Source organism: Rousettus aegyptiacus, unplaced genomic scaffold, assembly GCF_014176215.1.
Source record: "Rousettus aegyptiacus isolate mRouAeg1 unplaced genomic scaffold, mRouAeg1.p scaffold_m13_p_12, whole genome shotgun sequence".
NCBI lineage: Eukaryota > Metazoa > Chordata > Mammalia > Chiroptera > Pteropodidae > Rousettus > Rousettus aegyptiacus.
In genome coordinates, this window is record NW_023416287.1 from 9,384,826 (window position 1) to 9,404,543 (window position 19,718).

Consider the following 19,718-nt stretch of genomic DNA (forward strand, 5'->3'; position numbering starts at 1 on the left):
TTTAAGGCATCTACTTACAAAACAATGCAATTTTTAAGCCTTAAAAATTCCTCAAGAATAAAAAATTATCATATGCCATATGATCACACAAAAACGCCCCAAAAAGTCTGAGCTAAGATATGGCCAAATATAACCTTGATGAAAGTGTGCGTTACTTTTCCTCTCTGGCTTCTTTAAATGTTTTTTGTTTGCTTTCTCAGTTTGCAACTAAGTTTTTATGAGGGTCCCCCTCCCCCACAGGATCTCCTGAGTTTTATGTATATGGTAAATCTGAAAGCACTTTATTATCATCATATTCAGAATATTGAGTTCTGTCTCATAAAAAGAAAGATGTGGTTTTGTTCTCACTACCTAAGCAAAGTTTCAACAGTTTTTTTTTAAAAAAAAAAAATCAACAGAGCTCACTGGTAGCTGAAACTATATACTTGCCTGAAGTAAAAGTGGTCCCAAGGAGTCTTTGTCAATAACTCCCTGTCCTGTAGAAGATACATCAGCTTTCTGAACATCATCATCATTGGAAATAGCTTTTCCTAAAAAGACAGAAAGCAGTACTACAAATAGCACACATATCAGTGACAGATTATATCCACCTTCAAAGAGTCCCCAGAACAGACACAAAGAGACGGGCACACACATGCATATGTACACACACAACATTCCCTAGTAAGAAAAGGATGGCACAGTATTTAAATGTTAAAATTAAATTTTAGAGTTACCCGGGAGGGCAGAAGATACCCTAAATTTTCTTTGACTACTAAACATACTACTAAACATCCATCCCATGGCTTCCTGAAAGGGAACTAACACGTGACGGGGTGAGCAACACTGGCCTTTTTCCAGTTGTGTTAACGGTTTTCTACAGAGCAAAGCCGGTCAACTCATCTGTCCACTCCCACAGAGACTAGCCTAATTAGCAGCAGCCCCTACCTGATCAACAAGGTAACAAAAAGGCAATTGTAAACACAGTTAACAAGCTCCTTCTAAAAGACTTGAGTGTTTTTCTTACTTTGTATTACCTTGCTCTTTTATTTGACGTATCTGTCTTACTGTTTCCTTTAAAATTGCACATTTATCTGGTTTGACATTGAAATTGTCGATATCACTAAGATTAGCAGATATCAGTTCAGCCAATTCTTCAATGTATTTACTCTCCTGCTCCCGTCTCCACTTTTCACCACTGCAGGTAAGACTAAGAAGAGGAAGGAGGAAAAAAAGCCATGAATATGCCTATCATAAAAGAGCCGTAAGCAGAATCAGTCCCTCTGCCACACCGTTACCTTCCTACATAAATAAATTAAATTTAGCCAATAGAAACTATCAAAACATTGCCTTGGAGAAGTAGTAGAACATAGCAGAAATTCATGCGAACAAATTCAAGTCCATCTTTTTGTTAGCCCAATGGCCTTGAGCAGAGTTAGTCCCAGTTTCATCATCTGAAAATTGGGGATAAAGTCTTTACCTCGCAGAAACAATAAAACTAACAAATAATAATAAAAACAGTGGTAGCTAGTTATTAATGATGAAGTTCTATGAATTGTAGATTATTTTTATTTTGGATCTATCACATTAAAATTCAAATGATGCTGACGTTGGCAAATACTAAAAAGGCTACAGAATATCACTGCATAAAATATAATATTTTATTTCTATTTTTTAAATGTCTAACTTAATTCAGAAAAAGAATAATGAAACCTCACAAATGCAAAAATATCAACTTATAACTTGTCCTTAATGGATATTAAAGATTCTTATTTATAACAATCTTGGTTATCTATTCCTAACTCCTACCTCTTCCGCTGAGAAATGCTTCTCACAGTATCACAGACTGTTAGTATAATATTCTCACTTCTACCTGAGTGAAAATGCTTCTGTTACATAACGATGTCCGTTTCATCACTGTATCGCTACTTACTATAAAGCAGAATAATAGTACTTAGGCAAAGACAAAAACCAAAAACAAATCTAGCCAGAGAATATAAATAACTGAACATCGAAATGTTATCTTTAAACCAAAAAATAAAGGCAGGGGGATGGAGACCTTAATAAAGCATCAGGAAATTGCCTACCCTTGTCCCGGGGTATCACATGGCAATTTGCGTTTTCGTGAATCAGGGAGCAGTGGATCCAAGGAGTTTTCTCCTAATCCGCTCATCATGAATATACATCAGCAACTAAGAAAGAACAGTAAGATAAAAACATTATAAAATATGCATGCCTCTAAAGGTGTTACATGCTTGGATGACTGAATCTTGTAATTCAGAATTACTTTCCCTAAATGGTTAGATAATTCTCAATATTCTTTATCATAAATGAGTATTCTGAAGACAACCTTGGAGTTCACATTCCAGTTTTGTTATACAGAACATTCAACCCCAAGACAGAAATGTTTCTCAAGTCCTCCAAAAAATGTGAACATTAATACCTCACAAAGAATTGGACATCTTCTTCATATTTAATAACAAGAAAAAGAGGCCACAAACTCTTCCACTGGTAAAATCTTACATTTTATTTATACCTGAGTTAAGCACAAATAAGAGTTTATCTTGTCATTTGGTAAGAAGTATTCAAATGATAAAAGTCTACGTTATTTCAGGCTCAAAGTAGTACATTTTTTCCTTTAGATCATTTCATTAATATTTATCATCCAATATGTTTTTTTTTCTGTTACTTCAAAATAAACCTAGATTGTGTATATAACATGTAAACTCCATTACAGTCTGCTTAGAAAACACAACACTAAAACCTAAGGGGGGGAAATGGATTTTGACAAGATCCATAAAGCGACAATTACTTTAATATTAACTGACAGAAACATAATATGCTTTGGTTAAAGTTTCGTTGATAAAGAAAATAAATGTAGGGTATTTCTTGTTGGAAAAAAAGAGCAGATTTTAACACTTAATAGTTCATAATCTTAAGGCATTTACTCAGCTTTCAGTAAGAATTTCATCCTGAACTCTTATTGAGGAAAGCAATCATTGTTCTAAAGAATTCCAAGTCACCCAAGAAGTTCAAACATTCCAAACAATTTCTTTTTTAACTTGCTAAAAAATGCATCTTGCATTCCGTCTAGATTCTCTGAGACATGTTAAAGGACATAAATTTCCAGTAGGTGGCACAATACTACCAGGAAGGGAGATAAAATAAAAAAGCAAAATTTCACACAAGATATTCATCAAACTTAAAATATGTAGTTAAAGAAAAGCAAAATCACATGATCATTAGCAAGGGGTTCTAGATTACAACACTGCCTTTACAGATGCTCTAGGTATGAAATAAATATCAATAAAATTCATTCTATCTATAATTTTGGTAGCAAAATATAAGGCTGAAAAACCAAGATGCTTTAAAGACTAGGAGGGGTGTTTTTTTTTTTCCCTTCAACATAAAATAAAGGAGAGGAAAAAAACTTAAAATAACTGATTACTAGTGGCTCAATGTTATGATTTTAAGTCATACTCAGAATACAATCCAATCACAGAAGCCTTTCAAGCCCCTGAAACCACAGTACAGAAAGGACTAGAAGTTGACTTTTCATGGATTCTGAATCCAAAGGCCCAAAATTTACTCAGTATTTCAATATAAACTCAACCATACAGATCCTTGAGCCATTTTTATAACTATTTTCCTTATCTGAAATATTTCTACTGGAGTTCTACACTATACTACTTAAATATACTAATATGACAAATGCACACTTTAAGCTTACAGCTGTCCCCTTGGTATGTATGGGGAATTGGTTCCGGGACCCCTGTCAGACACCAAAAATCCATGGATGCTCAAGTCTCTTATATAAAATGGCACAGAATAATGCATACTGTCTTTGTGCATCCACAGATACCCAACCACAAATCGAAAATACTGTTGGATGCAAAACCCATGAACGTGGAGGGCCAACTATATAGTCAGTTAAGATATTCTATGCAATTACTTCAAATACAGAACAGTAGCAATTCAGAATAACTTTCGATGCTATCAAAATCTAATGTTGCCTATTTCTATATTATGGAAGAGTAAGAAGTAGAACCATGATAAACCAGATTTAAAATGAGCAAGAATTTTAGAGCAACTGAATAAAATTTATCATATAAATATTATGTCTTTCTACACATAACAATCAAGCTATGGTACATGTCTCAGCTTAGACATGAGCAGAATACAACAAACTTCTAGAAAACGAATATTCCTAAACTTTAATTCAGGCTAAAAGGCAGCAAAGAATTACCTTTGCCAGCTCAAAAGCCATGAGAATGTTGTATATGGCTTAGCAGCATTAACTAGCTTTCCTTTTGGTCATTTGCAGTTAAGATGGAGGAAATCTTGATTGTGTACAACGAACTAGCCAGATGGACAAGGATACAGGAAGTACTCACTCCCTGTCCAAAAGGAAAAGACATCAATCAACAATGCTAGTGTCACTAAGCAAGCAAGAGGTTACTTGGCAGGGACCTAAGAAAAGCCATGCCATGAAAAATGGGGAGGAGACAGGTTACCCGGTAGAACTCAACTGATACAGAGACCAACGAAAATCTAATACTTTTCCTAAATTAACAAGGGAGAGAGAAGAGGGTAACATCTGTTGCAGTACAGTGCTGGGCATATCACATATTCCGTGTAATTTCTCACAGTGACTCTCCAAGGTATGCATTATTATTCCCAATATACAGATAGGGAAATACCTACATAACTTTCCATTAGATCACACACAGATACTGAATGGCGGAACTAGGATTACAATATTTTCAAACTTTATAACCAAGAAAATAATGTATCAAATGTTCCTTGGGCATTTTACCTCCCCAAACCATTTATACTAATGAATCGCACCATCCCGAATCAGTTAGCCAGATTATTTCTCAACTCATCAATAAGAATACAGAAGTTATTATTCCAGGGTTAGGGGCATGCAGTATTTGGGATAGAGGCAAGGAGCTGTTCAGGCTCCACAGGTACTAAATGCTGCTAACTGCCCTCAAGCCCCTAAAACTAATCATTATTCTACAAGTCACCAGATAAACTGCCCTCTGAAGTGTTCTAATATTATCCATGATCCCTATTTCCACTTGAGATGAACTCAGTGGCTCATATAGTAAGGAAAAAAACTTGAGATTAGAAAAGCACGAACTATACCCTAAAATTGTTTGAGTATTTTTATTCTTGTGTTTTATAAGATTAAATGTTCTTTGACTATCCCACCAGTAATTTAGTTTATATGTTAGACTTGTTTGCCCAAGTCATACAAGGTATGATTAATATGCTAATTAGGGAGTGTTTCTGGGTGTCTCCTGAGAATCACAGTAACTCAAGGAAAGTTTTTAAACAACTGTGGATTTGAACTGATTTATTGACAACTGCTTAAAGCACTTTGTAAAAGCAAAGACTGCTCAAGCCAATTAGAAAAAAAGAAAATTGCTCTTGGAAAAAATTTATGAGCCATTCATACATAAAGCCATTTCCCAAAACTCAAATTCCAAACTGACACTCTTAAGACACTTTGGTACATAGTCACCACTAGTTAGTCTAAAGGCTTAATCCTACAAGATTATATTTTCTAACATATAAAAAGTTTTATTTCAATTTACAGTGCAGCTCCAAGAGAACCAGCACCATGGAGGAAAGAACTAAAAGAAATATAACCTGTGTATTTTTTTTTTTACAGGTCAGGCAGAGGGCAAGGAAGAGACAAGTCCATAAACATGGAACCACTAGGAAAGCCTCCTCATCAATAGGAGGACTCTTTCAGTGAATATCTCCTGTCTATATGTTTTATTTTAACCCTGGTAAACAGGATAAGAGCTGAAAAGAGACAAGGAGGAAGGAAAAGAGGGGGAGAGTTTCAAATAAAAACTAACTGGCAATACCCTTTTGTTTTTGTTGCTGATGACCTGTTATGTTTAGTACGATAAAGTATAAACCACTGATGCAATCCATATGTCAATTTCATTCCATTTCAGCTCAAACATTTACATGCCCAGAACCATTTTAGGTCTAGCAGCAGAGATGAATGACACCACACACCACTACAACGCTCAGCCTACCGAAAGAAAATAAACAATTATAACGGCATAATTTCCTAAGTGTTAAAAATGAATGCACTGTAGTAAAGTGCCATGGGAACACAGATGGTAGCAAACCTATCAGCCTACAGTTTTTTCAAAAAAGAGAAAAAGCATATATAGTGTCTACAATAAACTATCTTGTTACAGACATATACTAGAAAACAGTATCATCTCAGGTACTGGTCACTCTTTTCCTCTATCGATCGTTTATAATGCCAGCAAAATTTAGAAAGGGGATACCAAAGAGCAAGTAAAACATTTTAATATATGTTGAGATGAAAAGCATCCTAATGTAAGTTAACTGTCATTTTTATCCACAAGGTTTCATTTTCTCTTCTCCCTTCCTATGTTTGTCTTTTCATTCTCAATCAACTGGCTGACCACGAAGGCTCTTCACGTTAATGCTCCAGTTTAAACCTGATAAAGTTGAACTCAAACATAAACTCTCCAGAGGCTCTAGTACCAGAACTGGGCATACCAATTAGTCAAGGCGGGTGCTAGCTGGAACTGGAAACTTGTTGTCAAGAGAATTCTCAACCTCTACATGAGCAGCAGAGTTGAAGTTCACAAACATACACTATGCAGAGGGAGTGAAGCGAGCCAATTCCATTTAAATCGTATTACACTCTCCTGACAGCGCCCTAACTAGCTGGGTAATTCTTTAGTTGTTTTAAAGGTTACATACACTGACTCCTACGATTTAATGCACTGACTCTATCTCATTCGTAGGAACAGACCTAAACTTGAGCTTCATAAACCCAATTTCAGCTTCATTCTGAACAACAGCCTATCAGTTATACCTCTTCCTCATCCCCACCACCACCACCAGCAGCCACCCAGATGACTGATGCTGAAAAAGATTTTGACAAAGGATGATGACTGAAATAATTCCTTTTTTTGTTTTACACGTTAAGTAATTAATTTTAAACCTCCCCTTCACCCTTCTTCTATCTAGAATACTAACTCATTCTTCAAGAGGAGTTCAACTGCCACCTCTAGTGAAACAATTCCTAAATCTCCTGTTTAGACAGTTTTCCCTTCTTTAGCCTAATCATTTTTCATACTTTATTACATTTTATAACATTATACTCTAGTCTGTCCACTTTTGTTTCCACTTTCTACACCATAAGCTCTAAACCGTTATAAAAACTTGTATGAGACTATTTTATTGCAAACACCTTTGTCCGTGTTTTTACTACCACCACCTCCTCCCCCTCGTTCCTTGTTCCAACTTCCATTCTCTCTCCTTCCCATCCCCATCGGCTGTATTTCTGACCAACTCCACAATCTTCCTAAATTACAGAAAAGATGCACGTGGGGGTAGGGTAAATACTTTGTAGAACATTTTTTGCTTCTTTCTGACATGTCATTTCACTTGAGTATTTCTCATTCCAAAAAATAGAAGCCTATCAAAATGAAACTCAAGGGTTTGAATTCTTGAGCTGATTTACTACGACACAATAAAAAGACAACGGGGATTTGTTGAAATCAAACTTGAGAGCTGAATCTCAATTTTACTAAAAGGTAAAACTGAAACATGTTAAAAAGTTTATCACCTCTGGAAACTAAGAATAATTACACCTCACATATTCATAAAAGCAATACAAAGCACAGGGAATATGCTTGGCACGGGAATAATGGTGAGCCCTCTGAGGTACTCAACACCAAGAACAAAGATGTATGCTCAGCGACACTAATTCTGCCCTCATTTGGAAACCAAATAGCTACGAATACCCCATATGGCAACAGATTTAAAAGATTCAGACAAATAAATAAGCCAGAACAACTCAGTGTGACCTCAACTTATAGATAGTTGACTGGAATTCAAAACAATTTTCCACTGAAATAGTGTAGTGAGTTGTAGCGAGTAGCTAAAAAATGCTATAAAAACAGAATAAAACTATTTTCACCGATATCTGTGTTAAGTTAAACAGGTATAACTGAAAATTAAGTAGGCACCTTTTAGAAGATTCTGAAGAGGACTCCCAAACACTTTCAAAGGAACTAGGAAAAGCACTCAATGCTGGTTCTTCATGATCTCTTTTTACTTCTAGATTTGTGGGTTTTCTCTGATAAACACATCAAAAGTTCTGTCTACACCTAAGGTTGTCCCTTGGAACAAAGTGAAAATATAATCAGCCAAGAAGGAGAGAAAGAAGAGAAAAACAAAGTTTTTAGCCCCCCTGGGTAAGTGGTAAAGCCCTGGATTACGAAAAGCGGTGAGGAGTTAAGGGGGTATGTGCAGAGCAGAAATAAAAATCTGATATAAATGCAATAAGCAATACGGATGGAAAGGAGAGCTGGGCACGACGTGTGCCGCATCTGCGTGTGTTGCAACCATTCTCCTAACCCAGGCTTTCTGGCTTCCTCAAAGAAGAAAGATATTAGAAGAAATGTTACAACTTAAGAGCTGAGGACATTAGCCACCTGGTAACCAAATGGCAGAGCGCAGGAAAGCTGCTATAGGAGTGGTACTAAGCAAGCGATGAACAATACGAGGAATGGTAACTGTGGGTCAACTGCAAGTCAGATATAGTCCTAAACTGGAGTGCTTGCAGAGTAAATAACAAAGTGACCAGACACTTCCCCCTATAGAACTGAAATCAGCCCTGTCTACCAATATCAAAAACGGAAAGATGTTGTGACACTAACATTACAAAAATTAACAATGTAGAAATAAAAGGTGATAAAGCAATTTGAATTAATTTTTAAAAAATTAAAAAGGGTGGAAGAGGAAGAATAAGATGTATCAAAGGAAAAACACATCTTAGCTAGATCTCCTTCTCTCAAAGCAGAGGTTAGAACAGATGGTCTCTGACTCCAGCAACGCGACATGGCAAGTCTGACTCAGAAGACTTCCGGAACGGGTCATCCTCGCTGCAGGTTAGTCTGTGGCTCAGTCCGTGCTGTTTCCACTGTTTTGGTTTTTTCCTTTTTCTGACTTCACAGTTTGTTGCTCTTCATAGACTGTAATTCCTCTCCTAGCATAAATAATTTTAAATTCAAAAGAATCCTTTTTCAAAAAAAAAAAATGTTTCCATATCTCTGGAAGTTACATATCTGGTAACAGAAGTTCTGTCTTCAAATAAATCTCCAAAAGTTATTACCGATTTCAGGATGACAATAATACAAAAAAAATGAATGAAAACATATATATCAAAGTCCAAAAAGAAAATAAGAAAGCACTCTTAACATCATTTACCTGTTGCAAGGTGGGTAACACTGGTAACGATGTTAAAAAGTATCATCTAAATTTGAACAATTACTTCAACTGCCTCCCTATTCCCCTTAAAAAGCTACAGTCCCCTGTGGAGTTAAAAATCTGTGCCTCTAAGTCATAACGGCTCCAATGGAAGAAATTTTCAACAAGCAAAAATATAAAATACTAAAAGACTAAAAGAGCATCTTTCAAATAATTTAAAATAAATCATAGCTTGGTTTTTTGCTGCTGTTCAAAGGTCAGTTTCATCATTCATGACTTTAAAGAGCTTCTTTCTGTACTTCATAAAACCTGCCTATGCATGTCTAGTAAATGAAGCTGGGGTAACTCATTATTACTAGAGAATATCTGAGGTAAAATTTTAATTATAAACTCCTGTAAAATCATTCATACAACTAAACTGGCTAAAACCAAAACCAACTTCAGCAAGTCTCCTAAGAGTGGTCGCTAATTACAAGGGATGTAACATACAACATAGTATCTATAGTTAACAGTGCTACATAATATCTAGGAAAGTTAAGAGAGTAAATCCTAAGAGTTCTCATCACAGCAGAATTTTTTTCTTTCCTTTTTATTATATTTATATGTGATGATGGTTGTTAACTAAACCTATTGTGGTAATCATTTCATAATACATGTAAACCAAACCATGACACTATGCCTTAAACTTATACAGTAATGTACGCCAATCGTTTCTCAACAAAATTAGAAAAAAAAAGTTTTTAATAAAAGAGTAATCACTCTTCGACATACTGAGTGCTGTCCACATAGACAAAGAAGATCAAATCTATGCCATGTGCTTGGGATGAACTGTTGATCAAAACAGTTTTCTGCCTTCAGTGAGCCGATAACCAGTATCAGAATCAATAAACTAGTAAGTATAGAATCACAAAATGTATCTTGTGCAATAAAAGGTCTCCAATGAAAATTACTGCCTAATTCAAAAGGAGGAACAACTGAGTATCAGAGTATACAATGTTATACAATTGTTCACAACCCTAAACTTCTGCGGTCAGTTTGGTTCTTATTACTAAGAGAGACAGATTTAGGTTAAAGACAACTGCATGTCCTTGAAATTGGCCAAACTTTCTGGTTAGCTCAGCCCCTTCCTGTTTAAGCGGGCCAGAAGAGAGACAGCTGTAACAGGAACTGGCTGTGCCTACAAGGCAACAAATACATACAACGAGGTGAAAGGTTCAAGTCAAATGGTTCTAGAGTTCCCATCAAATTCACCGGTTCACTGCTTCTCAACCTTTTTGATATGAGGATTCCTTTATCTCGTAAAAGTAGGAACCTCGAAAGCTTTTGTTATTTGGGTTATAGCTATTAATATTTACCATGTTATCAATTAAAATGCAAAAACACTTGAAACAGCAATTTATTTTATAATAAGCCCATTATATGTTAACAAAAACAATTCATGAAAAATACCTTTCCTAACACAAAACAATTAGGTGAGAGAGGTGGTACTTTTTTACACTTGTACGAATCTTATGTCTGACTTAATAGACAGCAGGATTCTCTTATCTACTTCTCCATTCCATCTGCTGCAATATGTTATTTCGTTTAAAACATATGAAGAAAATCCAGCCTCAAAAAGACATGTACTTATAAAAGAAAAGGCTATTTCAATAGTTTTTTATAATTATAATTTTCCTGGATATTATGCTAAAACTTGACAAGTGGTACTTTTTGTAAAGGTAAGTTGCCAAGTGAAATCTGAAACCATACTAATGAACATTCACACTGCTACATTAAAATATAATGACCTACCTTGCACACTGAACAAATCACCTACCCATACATGATTTTATAACATCAAATACTGTCATCTGAATAATATTGATTAAGCAGATGATCAAATACTGATATATTTCATTAGACACTATCAAAAACACATTAATATCACCACCCATCTCATCCTAAGAGTCTTTTGAGTACTTAGAAGCTGTCACACTCATGATGGAAGATTCAAATTTACCAGAGTTATAATTTTCACTTGAAAACTCAAATTTTATCACTGTCAACAAATGTTGTCAAATGTTTCCCTTGAAGTGATAGGTTCGCCTTGCTCAATTTTAAGAACTTGTCGGCCAAAATCCAAGTTTTAATAACCACAGTTTTTCAGTCATTCTTTCAAGTAAAAATGGTATTTCATTAGAAAAGTGGCCATTTCAGTACACAAGCCAATCAAACAAGTACTTTTCCCCAAGACAATAATCATACTTTGGCAGGCAGAAGTGTTTTATGCATGTTTTCCATTCTCACTAGACAGAATATTAAAAATACAGCACTCAAAAGGCAAGATTAATGAATTTCGCTGCTTTATCAAGGACACTCCTAAGTGGGAAATGGGTGGGTTTTTAACTATGAGTGCGTGGTAGTGAAGAACAGAATGACTACCAGTACAGTCTGGTGGTGCCACTGCCTTGATTTATGCTAAGACGCCAGCAGTTTTATGCATCGCTGCTTTTACACCATCAGTATAAACATCAACAGGATGAAATGGGCAAATAACACACTAAAAACAAAAGTTAACTGTATGGACCCCATAAGAGGTTATCACGGGTTCCCAAGGGTCCAGGAATCATACTTAGAGAACCACTGGATTAGATTAAGGTTGGAATTGAGGGTTTGAAATTGGTATGGCTTCTCCAAGATCCTCTGTATTCATTTAACAAATATTTCAGTACCTACGTCCCAATAACCCCATCAAAAGTTGAAAATACCGAGTTGAAAATGCATTTAGCACACCTCACCAACCAAGCATCACAGCTTAGCCTAGCCTGCCTCAGACATGCTCAGAACCTTACACGAGCCTACAGCTGGGCACAGTCATCTAACAAAATGAATACTCTCTACAGTATCGGCTGCTTCCCCTCGTGATCGAGCAGCAGACTGGGAGCTGTGGCTCACTGCTGCTGCCCAGTATCATGATTGTTTACCACGTATCACTAGCTCAGGAAAAGATCAAAATTCAAAATACATTTCTACCAAACACATATCGCTTTTGACCCACAGTAAAGTCAAACAATCTTAAGATGAACCATCGTAAGTTGAGGACTGTTTGTATAAATAAGCCATGTTATGAGATCAAAAGAACAAAGGACTTCCTGATAAAATGGCACAGTGGATTATTGCTGTCAAGCAAACATACTCTCCCCCTTTACTCTGAATGCAATAATGACAAATAAAATTTATTTTTTATCAATTTAGAAAGGCACAGTCATGCTCAAACATAACAAATATGGCTTTGGACCAAAACACTGAGTAAACATACAGCAATTAATTGATGACTCCATGAACCCAGGAAGCTCCAGAAACTAGCAACGGCAGTCAGGAAATCAAATCATGCACAAGGTAACAAAACTAAAAGCAAGGCCCACAGGTAAAAAATAAACAAAAAAATGCATGAAAAGAAGGTGAAGAAAAGCTATTATTAATAGTTACTGATTATCTCAAAACTGTCACCTGCAGCTGTAGAAGACAGAGTAATACATACAAAACCTGAGTCATGCATATCTCTGTCTGATAGTGCAATTAATACTTCAGCACAGAATCCTGAAGCTAAACTGAAGGAATGGTAGAAATGGGTGAAGTCAACAAAAATAGAGGTAGGGGTGCCAGGAGCAAGGCAAACAGGATACATGAGGTCACCAAACGAATGAAATGAGAAATAAATTTCTCACTCAGAATGCAAATCATAAACTAAAATTCACAAGTGTATTTGAAAACTGAACTAAGAAAGATGGCCAAAAAAATTCATCAATATTGGCAGATAAATTCACTGCCCAATAAAATAAAATCTTGAAATAAGTTTAAAATAAATGTTTATAATCTTTAATAAGATAAGAATTGACAACCATGGAAAAACTAAATGAAAAGAAACAGAATAAATAGGTGTGAAAAGAATTAATCTTAAATCTTCAGATAAAAAGTATAAAAAAGATAGTACAGCTCATAATCTGAGTACCAAATATCCCAGCTCTGGATAAATATGGTTAGCAGGGGATATTTGAATCCATAGCTAAAACCAAACTCAACGGACAAGATTAATGCCTAGGACACGGACACGGACACGGGGACACACACACACACACACACACACACACACACACACACTGGATAAAATGGATGAATCCAACCAGAATGAAGCACAGTGAAGTAAAAAGAGGGGAAAGAACACAGACTTCAGAGCTGATCTAAGCCCCAGTATAATATTAACAAATTTAAATCTCTGCACCTCAATTTCCTATTCTCTAAAAGGGATACACCATCACCTTACAAAGTTGCTTAAAGAATTAAAAATCATGTGCCCCCCATCTTCTCCCCCCCCCCCAAATAAAACAGCTAAGTGTCTGGGCAAATGGTAGGCTTGAAAAATGGCTATGATTTACCATCAAGGTTATTAAAAAATAGAATTTTTTTCTGTAATTATAAAGTGACTACGTCTACCATCCATATAAATTCAGGAAACGATGTACTTATTTGTGTGTTTTCTAACTCCTATATTAGCAGAATAACTTATGTAAATTGTCTGAACCTAAGAGAGAACTAAAGAGATGTCTTTTGGGAAGTACTAAATTCTCAAATACTAATACAAATAAAGTTTTGGTAGTGGTCTTAAAGTATTCTTATGTAAACACTTCAAATATTTTCTTTAAACCTCTCTGATGCTGCACACTTCTCTGTCAAAACAATTTACAGAAACAGTACCTCCTGTTAGAAAGGGCACTTGGGTCACAAGTGATTAAGCACTTGGGTCACAAGTGATTAAGGACAATTTCCTCTTTGAAAAGTCATGTTAAAATTCATAATTAATTGATCTGCAATTTTTTTTTAAATATAAAGATTGGCAATTTAACTAGCTTAAATTTTAAATTGCTTTCACTATTCATCATTCTTAATAAAATGACTTCCCTTTCAATTGCCAAAAGAAAATGGAAACGAATGGTGCTCAGGCTTCTTATATTTCAAATGGAATTGGGAGAGAGGTAATTAATGAAACAGCCACAATTTACATGGTATCCTCACACCACACCACAGGCTTACCAAAAGCCGAATTAAACTCTCATACACACAAAAAATTAACTTGCTCCCCATTTCCAGGGCCTTACACTACTGAATCATATCTAAAAATGAGAAGATAGTAGGATTACAGCTGTGCATGGCCGATATATCTTCAGAAAGTCAAAGCACGTCTACTGTTTTCTTGATCTGCACATCAATGTATCCGAGGGGTGCAGTATCTGAAACCCATACCAACGATAAAAAGATGTTATTTTAATTAACGAGTTTGCCAACACATTATGAACTTTACAGTTTTATTCTAGAATTCTTTTTAAATTATTGCAATCTTATTTTAAAGAAAATTTCATAAGGCTAAGAACCAAGACTAAAAAGCATGCAATTCCAATTCTCTTTATGTTATCCTCCAGTAAAATAACTAGCTCTATAAAAACCTTTTCAAACAGAAAAGCAGTACACTAGCAGTTGATTTAGAAAAAAAGGTCTGTAACTAAATTTTCTATATTATGGACAAATTTTAAGTAGGGAAATGAAAGAAATGCCAAATCACACATTGTGTAATAAGAGTGCTACCTGGAATAAATTAGGTACATTTTTACTTGTAATAATTTAAAAACCATGAAAGATAAAATTCTACAGAATGAATTAAAGATCCTAAACTGGAGCTCTTCAGGTACTCACAAAATACACTCACATAGTGTGCTTGTACACTCACATGGTATTAGTGTAATATATGAAGCTCATTAAAGAGTAATACTTAGTTTCATTGATACATGATGGAAAATATATTTACATTTTGGGAACATATGCTGACCACGTGTGCACATGCAAAGCTTTCAAAGTTACTTTAAAATGTGAAAATGAGTAAGACTCCTGTTATTCTTGATAAATGTCAGCTGCCATGCACTCAGGCCCAATTCATACTATTTTTCACAAAGCAGAGTCCTAAAAAGGGCAATTTGGAATCCACCAGCTGCATGTAACGGTTATACATAGCAAACTCTATTCAAGGTCAGAAGTTTAGAGGTTTTCAATATCAACTTCAAAATAATGCAGGCTTTATATGTTAAATATTACACAGATTCAAAGACATATTCTTATTAAAACAGTTGTTGGAAACGAAGACTGAGTCATAAGAAAGTAATTACTCTAAGAGTTTGGCACATGTGAGACAGAGCCATTTATAACAGTGATATAAACGGGACTATTTGTACAACAGTTCACTTTTTACATCACTGAGCTGATATTTAGGCCAATTATATTTCTTAATTAAGTTACAAAATTAAGTACTACAAGAGCTATATTATTACCAATCTGACCATTTTTATGTCTGCGTTTCCAAGTCCAATAAAACTGTCCTTTTAATGAACCCTGGCTATGAACAGTTACTAAAACCTTATCTCCTCCCTTTTCACCAAGAGCAGAAAAAGAGTGACTGGATTAGTATAGCAATTCAGATAGTCTGTTGTTCATGTCAAAGATGGCATCTTAAAATTTTAACAGTTTTCTCTACAGATTTTGAAAGCTCCATCAGTAAAGCAAAGCAACTTAACCTTCAGTCTTTGCTTTAATAACAAAAACAACTATCAATAGGCATTTTCTGTTAAAAGCATCTCTGTATAATATTCATGACTTCTGCTCAAAAAAATTTATCTTTTAAATTGCTATTTAGTCAACAGTAAAGTCAAAATATTTAAACTTTTAAAATTACAAATGCATTAAAATTCTCCTACATTTCGTCACAGAACCAGTTACTTTCAATTTTAAATATATCATTAGTCATCATCAGTCCTCTTTCCATAGAAGGCCACCCTTAAAAGTTTAAAACCAAAAAGAAAATTAAAAGGGGGTGAGGAAGTAAATGTGGTCTGATTACCTCAAGTAAAATAACCTTGGCTTTTCCCCTTGTAACCACAGCACTTCATTAGCACTAAATAGCAGATAAACCAAAATTATGGCTTTCTTGGTAATTTTTTAAAAATTACTATTATAAGCCTAAGAGCAAAAAATTGATTTCCAAACATTCTGCTACAAGATATCTATAAGTATCTCTCAAACGTTTTATGGACAACAGAAAGTGCAGATAGGTCTGGGTATGACTTTAATTTTTTTTTTAAGAATTCTTTTTGATATAAACGTTCTTGACACATGAAAAAGATAACAGTGCTGGAATTAACATTAACCCTATAATTACTAGAAGACTGGATGAAGTTTTAGAAAAATTAAAGTAAGTTCAACTAACATGTTACTTTTGAAACCCAGCAATGTTTGAGATAGAGAGCAAGCCTTCTGAGCTCAATGCCATGAAAAAAGTAACTGTTTTTCCATCCTTTATGGCATCATAGAGCTCTCACTATTCCTCAATAAAACAGCTATATTCTTTAACATCTTTATGGGAATACAATTCACTTACCATACATTTAAAATACACAATTCATTGGTTTTTAGTATATTCAAAATTGTACAACTGTTATCACAATCAATTTTAGAACATTTTCATTACCCCAAAAAGAAACCCAGTATCCCTTAGTTGTCCCTCTCCTAACCCTCCCAATCCCCCTCCCCCATCTCACATACTCCCTCCCCATCCCCCCCTGCCTTAAGCAACCACTATCTACTTTCTGTCTCTATGGATTTATCTATTCCGGACAGTTTATACAAATGGAATCATACAATACCTAGTACTTTGTGACTGGCTTCTTTCATTTAGCACAATCCTTTCTAGTTCATCCATGTCGTAGTATATATAGGTACTTCATTTCTTTTTATTTCTGAATAATACTTAATTGCACAGATATATCATATTTTATTTATATACTCATCAGTTGATAGACATTTAGGTTGTCTCCATTTTTTTACATAATAATAATATTACTATGAACATTTATGAAGTTTTTATGTGACCACCTACATTCTTAAATGAGAATGTCACAAGCACTAAGAAATCAAAACAGGTTTTGATGACACATGCAAAGAAGCCTCAAAAGTTTGCTGGTAAACAGGAAAGAAACCAAATGTGCAATTTTAGCTATAATTACTATGCTAAGGGCTCTAATGGAAAAAGCGGACAGTATGCAAGAACAGGTGGGTAACGTACACAGAGCGATGGAAGCTCTAAGGAAGAAGGAAACGGGAGTATCGGAAACCAAAAACACTAACAGAAATGAATAATCCCTTTGCTGGGCTTATTAGCTGACTGGACACAGCTGGGGGGGGGGGGGGCGCGTGGCGGGAGAGTGAGCTTGAAGATATAGCAATACAAACTTCCACAACGGAAATGCAAAGAGGAGAAAAAGAAAAATATATTCAAGAATCACGGAACAATTACAAAAGTTACATGCACAAGGGGAATACCGTTTAAAGGAAATTCAAGAAAAGGCAAAACTATAGTGACTTACAGCAAATCAGTGGCTGCCCGATATTTTCCTATGTTTAGAAAAGTTTATAATTTTGGCATTATTTTTAGGTCTGTGACCCATTTTAATTTTGTGTATGGTGTGAAAAAAGGATTGAGGACCAATTTTTAAAATATGGTTATTTCATTCCAGGGCGAATTATTGAAATGGCTCTCCTTTTTCCATTGTATTGCTTTGGCAATCAACATTAAGATCTTTTTCTAGTGTCTACTCTGTTCTATTGATTTATATATCAATCCCTATGACCATATGCATTTCAAGTAGGTTGAAACAGCAGATAAGAAGCAGTAAAGGGACATGTGAACAAATACAAGGAAGAAATTATTAAATCTGGACCAAGGAAGCTAAAATTAATAAAAGAAAGTGGAATAAATGTAGGAGACATGAAAACAGAAAACCAGATAAGGCCTGTTTACTAAACGTATCAAACGGGGTGGGATTCAAAGACTCAGATTTCAAGTCTAGCTAATGAAGGGAATGGTGGTAATACTAAAAGAAATTTAACTAGCTTATTAAGCAAAGCACTGCTTTCTCAACGATCATTTCTCCTATTCCAATGCAATTATAAAAGTTAGGAGAGGAGTTAGATGAAACGCTTTTTGCTAACACAAGTAATCTGGGGGAACTAGTCTTCACAATGTGAAATGATAATAGGTGGGGATGATTCAGGTTTTGACTAAATGCCATTAAAATAGTCACACATAAGGAAAAAGTGGGCAGGGGGGTAGTGTCTCATAGTGAACTGTAGCATACAGTTCCCTTCTTCCCCAAAAAAGTTATACACACACACACACACAGATATATATATTCACTCGATCAACTAATATTATCATTAAAGAGAAGAACATGAAGTATAAAACAAGTCTAAGATCAAATTATAAATTAAAGAAGAGGGCAGATCTCTTCAGAGGGTGAAGTCAGAAAATTACAAAGGATTGAGTCAAAGTGAAACTGAATTACCTGGCTAACCAGTCAAATGACGTTCAAGTGGTTTTATTTTTATTGGTCTCTGACTCCACTGTTCAGCAAGTATTTTGATCCTGAAGACAAAAAAAAAGGGGGGGAGTTGAATTTATTGCCCTTTCTTAATAATAGTACTATTATTAATCACACACAAATTAACTTTTCCCACCTTTCCCTTCCCTGGACATATAAAACAAACCAAAAAAAGGCTATCGAGTAAGAAGCCTCTTCCTGGGAATTTGAGCTAATGCCTTATATTGCCATATATTACTACTTCTGCTTAAAAAGTGAGGCATGGAATACACAATATGTTCTGTCAGTTTGTAAAACTGAGTAACACCAAGTGGGGTAGAGGAGACCAGCTCCAAGTCCTAAAAACGGATGGAATGAGTAACCTGAACTTGGGGTGTCCCCACCTGTCCAAAAGGAGTGTTCGACGAATAACAATTAAAAACAATATTAATATTGTGGTAGAACCTAATGCTTAAATACCCACCAGATGGATGGATAAGGTAAGCAAGCAAGAAAAAGAACCCGGACATGTTCTCCTTCTCTATGACAGGCTACTTTTGAGTCACCAACAAGAAATATTTTTCAATGGGAGATAGGGAAATGAGGGGCAGTTCTTCAAGTTCTTCAAAATAATCTTCAATAAAATACACGACATATAAACAGCAGACTTTTTCTGCACTTGAGAAAATGTGAACGTGGCTCTGGTGCAACAAGAAAGTGAGCCAGTAAAAACATTCGCCCTCACCTTATGAATTTCCAAATGTAACAATAAAACAACAATCTGACTACCACTAATTCTAGTGTTATCTATATCAAGACAACAACCATAACTATGTCTTAAAGTTAACAGCATTCATACTGAAATTGGCAGATCTGTTGGGAAGTGTCTTAAGAAAAAAATGATATATTTACAAGTTCCAAATAACAAACATATCAGAGTCATGACAAATTAGTAGGCAGATAGGGGACAACCAATCACAATCTAGCTACATGATATGAAGCGTCTGCTTAACTTCTGAA

The 19,718-nt window shown here is 35.2% G+C and overlaps 1 protein-coding gene across 8 annotated transcripts in view; it reads right to left on the reverse strand.

Moving 5' to 3' along the window:
• Positions 1-19,718, reverse strand: part of NCOA3 (nuclear receptor coactivator 3) — a 92,859-nt gene that overhangs the window by 25,243 nt on the left and 47,898 nt on the right. For 5 of the 8 annotated variants that reach the window (XM_036229308.1, XM_016121182.2, XM_016121170.2 and 2 more), the window contains exons 2-5: positions 18,684-18,763; positions 2,067-2,171; positions 1,017-1,189; positions 430-530 (exon numbers count right to left, since the gene is read on the reverse strand). In XM_036229308.1, the coding sequence (XP_036085201.1) occupies positions 430-530; positions 1,017-1,189; positions 2,067-2,155 (363 nt within the window). In that variant the 5' untranslated portion in view covers positions 2,156-2,171; positions 18,684-18,763. Of the gene's footprint in view, positions 1-429; positions 531-1,016; positions 1,190-2,066; positions 2,172-8,018; positions 8,172-18,683; positions 18,764-19,718 lie in introns of all 8 variants that reach the window. The other 3 variants (XM_016121181.2, XM_016121179.2, XM_016121177.2) reach the window with 2 other exon arrangements.